This window comes from Aspergillus pseudonomiae (genome assembly GCF_009193645.1).
Source record: "Aspergillus pseudonomiae strain CBS 119388 unplaced genomic scaffold BDV37scaffold_183, whole genome shotgun sequence".
Lineage (NCBI taxonomy): Eukaryota > Fungi > Ascomycota > Eurotiomycetes > Eurotiales > Aspergillaceae > Aspergillus > Aspergillus pseudonomiae.
This window is the reverse complement of record NW_022476175.1, coordinates 23,858-32,821: the sequence shown is the minus strand read 5'-3', so window position 1 is coordinate 32,821 and position 8,964 is coordinate 23,858. Positions and strand designations below refer to the sequence as shown.

Here is an 8,964-nt window from a genome sequence, read left to right as displayed (position 1 = left end):
GCGAAAACTCAATAGAAAAAAGGTACATTGATCGTTCCATCGATGAAAAGGCCGCTGCCAGTGGCTGGCTAGGATCAGTCCACATGGCGTGGAAGATGCCTGTGTAAGGTGAGTCACCACATGTCAGAGCTTTCTTGGGAGCTTGACAGCCTGATAGGCAAACATGAGCATGACCTATCTCCCAGGCATCAAAGTTGCTTCTCCTATGATGGCCTCATCCGATCAATAGTTGGGGAGGATTGACCAAAACGAATAAAGTTACGCCGAAGCTAAACAAAGTTGACCAACCCTAACGCTTTTCTGGATTAAAAAGCGGTGACTTGGGTCTGGAACACACCTAACCTCATTAGGTGGCATCTCGCGACGGGGCGCTTGGCAACCAAAACAAACCTGTCAGGGGGGACGGCGTGACTTCCCATTTGCCAATCACGAGACTGGACCATCCTGGAGCAAGTCTATCGAATGCGGAGAATGGCTCGGGACTTGCCATTGGCCATTCCCCCTCTGACGGGTCGGTATTGTCCGTTTCTTACGGGATTTGGTTTAGCGACACTTGGGGAAGGTCAGTTTAGCCCGTTTCCAATTCTCTCTCTCTCGCCTTGTCCTCCCCAGTCTCTTTCTATCTATCGAATTCGGGCCAGATAAAGGCCATGAAATTGTGGATAGTCGCGTCTCGCTCCCTGGGATGCACACGTCCTTGGCAACCTTGACCGAAATTGAGGTGGTGGCTCTGGTTGAAAAAGCCGTTAGGGCGCGGTCAATTCCTTCCGCCTATGGGATGGCAACCATGAATGCGCAAATGGGCTTGACTCCAGCTGTCCGGACAAATAGGATATGTCCTATACTGCCAAGACCTCAAAGCCCAAGCCATCATTGACAGGGATCAAGCATCCATTTGCCTCTCTCCTCGAGTAATTTTTCTTCTTCAAGGGAAACAAAAAAAAAAAAATTCTAAACAAAAATAAAAACGTGGCATGAGGCTTTTGTGCTACACTTGCAATGCATGCACATTCCTCGATTGATGCAGGTCGAGAGCCTAGGAATGCCGTCATCCTCAGCAATTGTTGAGGGCTTTCGACAGGACATTGTCCCATGGGTCAAGAATTAAAGTATCCCCTACCTGGACCCGAAACCACCAATGAGCAGCCAGGATTTACTGATCGCTGATTCTTAATCTCGGCCGCCCGCGACCATGGACCCGGACCGCAGTCTCCGAAGGGTTTTTTACCCTATGGGTTCGAAGCCTTGATTAGCCTCGTCCCTTTAGCGTTCTAGGGCATTTACCTTATCTGGAAATATTCCTTCAGGGCCCTCTGTTGAATCCAATCAGATGGGGACCGAAAAAAGAGTTTCGCAACGATTCGCGCTTAGCTCTTAATTTACTTCCAAGGTGGTGTCGCGTTAGCATTTGATGGCTTTTCCGCTAAGCCCACCCCCTATCTTTCATGATTTATTATTTCTCTCTGTGATAAGATGGGAGCTCCTTACCGGTTTCCTGATATGTTTAAAATTAGCGAATTGATGTGGATCTGACTAACGAGGTCTGTTTCATCTGGGAATGCGTAACACACGAGTTGGCCCTTCCATCAAGGCTGAAACTGTGCTACTTCTTCCCTCCTCTTATCAACCAGACCATCGCAAGTTATTCAGGATCCCCAGGCTGGCCATGCGCTTCCACGGTAGCACCATCCGAGGGAACTCAAACCCGCCATCCCGGGACAGCGGGCAAGGTCATCTTCACACGGTCGTAGGGCTCACTGCCCCACTAGTCGCCCGTGGCTCAGCCGCAAGCATTACTAGTTTAGGCACTCTTGGTTGCAGGAGGTTACCGGATTTGTCGAAGAATGAAAAAAGTTCAACGTTTTGACCAAGTCCGCCAGAGAGGATGGGCTTCTCGTTCGACAGTGCTCCGTGCCTTGCCCGTAGAAGGTTTGCAGCCTCGATCTAAATCTTAGTTGGAGGAACTAAATCTTAGCTGCATACGCAGTGACCCTGGACAGGTGATTCGGTGCCTTAGTGGCTTGGCTGTATGATCGCTTATTCTCTCCCAGGGTGTCTGTGTGTACTATACTTGAGAGAGCCGTCAGACAGGGTTTTGATGGTCATGAGGGAATAGTCGAGAAAGCCCCTCGGCCGAAGTGGCCCCCGTTCAACGTTGCGATTGGGGTATTGACCGAGAGGGTCGGTTGCGATTCCCGAATTTAGACCGTGTGTGTTTTACGGTTCTTATGTATCGAGCTCCGCTTCATACCGGCAATCCAAACGTGCGTCCCCTAGCGTCGGATAAAAACGGCGCATTGCAAGAGACTCTGCAAACCGTACATCAGAGTTGCGCGCTATCCATTCCATCACCAGGGGTAGGAAACCATCTATCGTAACGCTATTATAGAGTCGTGGGGAACTATAAGCAGTATCTCCTCTAGCGGGGTGCTAAAGTTTTTTTTTTTTTTTTTTTTTTTTTTTTTTTCTGCCCTCCAGAGGGTGATTGCCAGGCACCATGAACGGTGCGCTCAGTCCGCCTGGCGAGGCAATCGTTCGCTACATCATATCAATATTCTATATTCGGACGGATCCGCGGGATTAATTTGTTGGTGACGTCTGTTTGAATGGGAATATGTCCACGAGGCACCAGGATGAAAAAGCAATATAATTCTTTGAATCCCCTGCTAGCGCGGCAGCGACACCAAAAAGCAATTGTGCAGGTGTAGCGCGTCCAATAATAGATAGATTATCTTCCCCTTTTCTCACCGGGACCTTCCTCGAGCCTCCCAGGATGATTGGGGTTAATTTTCGATTTTCTGATTTGTTTATTTTTTCTCGCTTTTTCTTTTAAGTGTGGATGTTCGTTGGATGTGCCCATATCGGTTATAGGGCAAGGTCGTTGGTCGACGATCCCCAAGTTCTAGTGACGGGGCAAGGGTCCCTTCGGGTCAAAACAGACGATCACCATGACGATATACTTATACAGTAAGAGGGGCTATCGGTTTCGACGTTATCCAATACATACCTTGTCCAGAAAGGAAAACGGACAGGGGCATAAGAGGTCCAGAAGGGCAGGAAGGATGCCCACATGGTTCCAGGACAGGGTATCTTGTTGTTGACACAGAGTCAAGCTACCCCTGGGATCGGACTTTTGAGGGTAAACAAAATCCGATCGTTAAGTAATGAGAACCATGTGATTAGCGACTTTAATCTGACGCCAATCAATGACAGACCCGTCTGCCCACTGTGTGTCATCGAAAAACCTATTGCCCGAGATTGAGTGGGTGAGAACCTTAGAGAACCACAGAACCAACAATACCGCGGTCTGGGTCAAGTATGGAGAAGATCCAGTGCAAGCGGACGAACAAAAAAGAAATAAATGATGATTGAATGAATAAAAGAGAAACAACTTTCCCACCACAATTTTTTTACCCAATCAAGTAGTTTCGTCGGGCAACCCCATCCGTCAAGTTGATACTTTGGGTCAACCTAACCTAAGCTATGGTAATTGATTTCCGCAGACCCTGTCCAGACTGACTGTACCCCAAATCACAACCAGACTTGACACCCAGAGGATCGATTTCGACCGATGAAGGTCTACACATGCTTTCTGGACCGTGAACATGCTTAGATACGCCACATCTAAGGTGTTTCTCCATCCGTCCCGGTCTCGGCGCTCGCTTCTGTCTGTCTCCTTTTGTTTTTTTTTTTTTTTTTTTTTTTTTTTTTTTTTTTTTTTTTTTTTTTTTATTTTTTATTTTATTTTGGATCATTATGTTCTTACTTTTCCCATCAATATTCCCTTTTGGTATCGGACGATTCCCGTGACTAGAGTTCAAGCATATTTGGTAGAGAGGCTTAGACTCAAGATCCTTACAGAAATCTGACTTGGCGGGACTCGCGTCCCACCCACTTGGGCTATGGGGATTGATTCTCTTTTGGCCCCAACTTTTTCATTTAGGACCAAATTAATCTGAGATGAAGGGGGCAGGTCGAAGCAAAGGAATGCAGTGGAAGGGGAAGAATTCCTTCGGATCTTTTCGAGATGGGACCGTCAGGAAAGAGACTTAGCAATTTCCGGAATAGAGATGACTAGGGGGAGGAACTAGAATGAATTGAATGAATGTTGGTGGTGCTGGCTTGCCATGTGGTCCTCGCCCGAACAATGTGACTAATGAGACTCATGGGCAGCCACGCTGCCGTCCAAAGTAACCTCGTTGCAGGAGGGCTAATCCAGGCCTCACATTCCCTGTCGGTACTAAGTTAGGTGCTAACTGTATATACTCCATACACGTTAATCCTGCCTATCCTTTTTCTGTTCCCACCTATTCTTTTTATTTATTTATTTTTTTTTTTTAAAACATTTTTGGTGCTGATGGGTTTGTACTTTCTTCCTCCTCCGTTTAATTTTAATTTTCTTTTTTAGATTGCGAGATCTAAAAGGGAAAAATGACGGGAAAGAGGCTCAAAACCATGATTTTGAGTAATCCTTGGTTTTAATCCATTCAACTACTAATAATAATTCCCTTCGGGCTCCTATTATGGTTATAGTCCATACTTACTTCTCCCCTCCACCTCTCATCTCTTGTCTTTTCAATTTTCCCCATCCCCACATCATCTGCTGAAGGTATCCTTGAACAGGGTGCATTTTCTTTTTCTTACTTTTTTCTATTACTACGACATTCTCAGGAGATCAGCATCTGACCGGCCGTCTCGTGGCGTTTGGAACGCATCCCCAGAGATTTGACTAGTCCCCTACTTTCCTAAGTTTCTTTCCTCTCTTTTTTTTTATTTAATATTTTTTTTTTATTTAAATTAAACATTTTCTTTCTATTTTCTTTTTTTATTTTCCTTTATTTTATTTTATTTTTTTTTTTTAACTGTTTGATCTTAAAACCTTTCCCTACCTTATTATGAGTGGTCCCTCAGCTCAAGAGGCTGCATGCATTCCTGGACTATTAGCCTACTGGCCCTGACTGTGACTTAATTATAACCCTCCACCTCTTATAATCCTTTCACTCCTCTTGTTCCTGTCAAAATATTCGTCAGAATAAAACAGCCCAACTCCCCTCCCTTGCCGTTATCTCGTATTCCCCACGTGCGGACATTCTTCATCTCGTTCCTCGTTTCTTCCTCCACCCGGGGCTGAGGCTCGAGGTTATTTTTGGAGTCTGCATCTCTAGGCTTGGCTATTGGTACTGCTATATACCTGCATCTCTCCTCGGTCTTCCCCTCTTCCTCCCTTTCCCTTTCGATACATCACCCAAGAAGCGTACCTCTTGTTGTCATTCGACCCTTGCCCACTATCTTGTTGCGCATTGTTGAGTTGTGCCACGCCTTCTACACATTATTTTGGCTGCCGAGTGGGGTAGCACGGTTTGTTTTCATTGAAACCATAGCATTGCCTTGCGCCTTTCCTGTATCCAGACGATATGGCCGGTCCCGGTGGTGGCCCTCCTCGCAAGAGCCATACCAAGTCTCGTTTCGGCTGCAAAACATGTAAGAGACGACATATTCGTTGCGATGAGAGTTTTCCGCAATGGTACGCATCTACTTCATGAACATATGCAAAGGTGTTGCGGCTGACGGAGAGTAGCCGGAATTGTACCAAACATAACTGTCGCTGTGACTATATGGATGTCGCTACTGTACACGACGAATCATCCGCCACTCGCAAAATCCCCGATCTTCTCATGTCCGCCGAAATCGAGACGGAAATCAAGAATTGGCACATCACGGGGGTGCCTCCGTTCCCAGAACTGGTACAGTACCCACGCAGTTGTTGGAGCAAACTCTCGCGAACCGATCTTCGTTTAATTCACCATATCATCGGCTTGTCCATCGACCTACATCGTCGCGGCTTTAGTAACTCCACGATCTGGGCGCAGAAGATGCCCACGTAAGTGCCGAGGTCCAGTCTGGTTTCGTTAATGGGGAACTAACATTCCACAGATTCCTCAATATCGCCATCACAAATGACTTTGTCATGAGTTCCATCCTTACTCTGTCGGCGTCACATTTGGCCTGGATCACACGAAATAAAGAAACTAAGCAGCTCGCTTACCACCACAGAGGGGTGGCGATTCAGGGCTTACACAAGGCTATCGGTACTTTCTCGAAAGGCAATTGTGACGCTATCCTTGCGGCCTCCATCCTCCTTTCCTGGCAAGCCTCGGAATGGTATGTGATTCTACGAACCCGGGTACGTGGAATACTAACAGTTTTCTAGGCATAGCTGGGCGTCCCTGCAACAGGGACTCACAACCGTTCTGAATTCGATGCATCCCATCTGGAAGCACGAATCCGAACTAGCCATGTACCTCGAGAACCAAAGGTACTTGGGATGTACTAACACCCCAATGATGACGGGCTACCAGTTCCAGGACGAGGACCTTGTTAGCCTCGACCAAACAACCATTGCCCTTCAAAACGTCCAGAAGCGCGTGGCTCACAACCCCGAGCACTACCGTCGGATCGGAGAACTCCTTGAATTTGTACGCCACTTCAGGCGAGATCTTCTGTCCTTGACCCCGGAACAGGCCTTTGAGCGTATGCAGCCCCTGCGAAGATGGCTCTTTTGGCTTCCCCCAGCCATGCTCCGAGGCGGAGACGCAGATCTCGGAGCCCTTGCCATCCTTGCTCAATTCTTCGGTATTGGTGTGGTTTTGGATAGTTTATTCCCTGACCTAGGAGGCGCATACCTCGGCCCGCTATCCGTCGGCCCCATCGAAGACATCTATCGGATCATCATAACCAGAAGCATGTCGGAGCCATACAACCCCGATCTACAGCTAGCCTCGACCATTATGGAATTGCCTCGACATATCGTTGCTCAATATAAAAGCCGCCTTCAGTGGTCGCCGCGGACCTCACTCGACTACTCCCCGTCCCCCGCGAGTCCGTACCAACCTATACAAGATTACACGCTAGCATCGTCATCCTCTCCATCCTCTACCGCTACCTGTGCACCTTACACCCCACCTCTCCAGTCTCCCCCAGCGGTGACGATCGCTAGTTCTCCATTTGATGTAAATGGAACGTACGTCACAGCACCAAGTGTCCAGAGTCTTTACCCATCGTCTCCAAGTTTGCTTTCCGATGCCCGAGAAGAACTGTGCGAATACAGCCATACTACCTCGCTCCATCAGTCGCCCACATATCCTCCACCATATGTGGATGGTATGGTGTGCGGAGAGCTATCGCGAGTAGACGGAACGGTCGGGCTCAACGTGGATCTCTACGGCGAACCTCAGCAGATTGTGGGAGGATATAGCACCGCGGAACCGTGCTGGACAGGAAGTATCTGCACTTGAAGATGGAAAGATGGCCGACAGAGCCAGGCAAAAAAATAAAAGCCAAAAAAAAAAAAATTATATACCCTTCACCAACTTTGATTCTATTTATACGGCATATGGGCTTGAGCTTGGATCTCACATGGGGTTGGATGGATAGAAGGGCTGGTACTCTTATATTTTGGATGGGGGGAGGGTTTTCATTCTACTATTGTTGCATTTTGTGCACATTATTTTGGATTTGCATGCCTGACATTCGTTACGAATCCTGCGATATGCTACAGCGATACAGGAACACCAGGACAGAATGAGGCTACATGAGAGCATGGATTGATATGGATATCAAAATCATATACCCGCTTGGCGTTCGCTTTGAGATAATTAACATGTATAATGAAATGACAAACTATCCCCGATCATCTTGTTTCTGTAAGGTATCACCAGGCCATCTATTATTAGCCATCAGAGAAGGCATGAGATCATGAAACGGTCTAATTTCATCCGACTGGATCTGATCGGCAGCCTACAGACTTTACCTGTACAGTTCCTGCACAAGGCAACAGAAACGAAAAAAAGAACAGTCAATCAAACACGTTGATACCACGAGGCCGGGATATATTTAGAATCCGGCATATTTAGCCAAATCTAAAGCAAGGGCCTCAAGAATGTACTTACAGTACCATGCCCGCCGATCCCCTAACATAGGACTCTCCCCGACTACACAATACCTTACAAACAAACAACAAGACCGGGGCATCCACACTTATCACCACATCTACACACAGCATACACAAACCTCATGAAATAAGTAAAATACTAGTAGATACAGTAGACAAGATACAATACCATACACCCCCAAACCCAAACCCCAGAAACCACTGAACAAAGTTAGCAGAAGATAAATATAGACACATTGATAACCACCGACACCAAACTCTAACCCAAGCTCTCACGAATATACTTTGTCCAGCCCTGCGAAATTTTTTCATTCGAGGGAAACGAGATCCATCCCCCCCAACGATGATGATGATGATCGGCATGATGCATGGAAACAGGGCCCAGGCTAGCCTGTTTTGGCTGGGCTCGTATTCGGTAGAGAGATTCGATGGCGGGTGGATGAGGCTAGGAGATTTTAGCTAGCTTTTGACGGGGAAGCGCGTGGGGCTTGGCGTGGAACTTGGGTTAGGGAGGGCTATATTGGTTGTTTGTTATAGGGGGTCTGTGATTTGGTTTGGTTCGGTTCGGTTGCTGGAATACGAGTTTTATTTTGGTGGTGGGGATTTTGGTTTCGGGGGGGGATGGGTTTTTGGGGAGGGGAGGTATTTGGGGTGGTCGGTTTGGGTTGTTTGAGACTGTGGTGGTGTTGATATATGGGTTTTGGTTTGTGGCTGGGTGGTTATTGTTTTTTTTCTGTGTGTTGATTTACAGAATATAGTGGGAGGTTGTTTCTGGCGGTGAGCTCTCGTGGTAAGAGTATGTATGAAAAGGATGGATGCGGCTGTGTAGGGATTTACTAGTTGTAGTCTCCAGCTCTAGGAAATAAGTATTTCGCTGATGGCTAAGAGAGCTATATCGTTGAATCGAGGATTATCATCGAGTATCTCGATGCGATCAGTATATCTATGACGCTGTGACCTTCCCACATCTAGATTGTAGTGTTGAAGTGTCTTCGAGTTCTCTAGAATGGAAT

The 8,964-nt window shown here is 47.1% G+C and overlaps 2 protein-coding genes across 2 annotated transcripts; both read left to right on the top strand.

The window, feature by feature from the left end:
* The first annotated feature begins 1,162 nt into the window (after positions 1-1,162).
* On the top strand, positions 1,163-2,049 carry BDV37DRAFT_266624 (uncharacterized protein). The gene is made up of 2 exons (XM_032083934.1): positions 1,163-1,229; positions 1,285-2,049. Exon 2 carries the CDS (start codon positions 1,559-1,561, stop codon positions 1,865-1,867), a length of 309 nt encoding a protein of 102 aa, XP_031934423.1. The 5' UTR covers positions 1,163-1,229; positions 1,285-1,558; the 3' UTR covers positions 1,868-2,049.
* A 3,835-nt stretch (positions 2,050-5,884) lies between these two features.
* Positions 5,885-7,443, top strand: BDV37DRAFT_70730 (putative C6 transcription factor RosA-like). Its single transcript, XM_032091091.1, has 2 exons — positions 5,885-6,162; positions 6,212-7,443. The coding sequence occupies exons 1-2, from the start codon at positions 5,969-5,971 to the stop codon at positions 7,293-7,295; spliced, it is 1,278 nt and encodes a 425-aa protein (XP_031934422.1). The 5' UTR covers positions 5,885-5,968; the 3' UTR covers positions 7,296-7,443.
* The last annotated feature ends 1,521 nt before the right edge of the window (positions 7,444-8,964 follow it).

Excerpts from the sequence above, each read along its gene's own strand:
- BDV37DRAFT_266624 (XM_032083934.1), top strand. The coding sequence starts at position 1,559 with ATGCGTAACACACGAGTTGGCCCTTCCATCAAGGCTGAAACTGTGCTA.
- BDV37DRAFT_70730 (XM_032091091.1), top strand. The coding sequence starts at position 5,969 with ATGAGTTCCATCCTTACTCTGTCGGCGTCACATTTGGCCTGGATCACA. Across the intron at positions 6,163-6,211 it reads TCCTGGCAAGCCTCGGAATG|GCATAGCTGGGCGTCCCTGC; the intron begins GTATGTGATTCT and ends ACAGTTTTCTAG.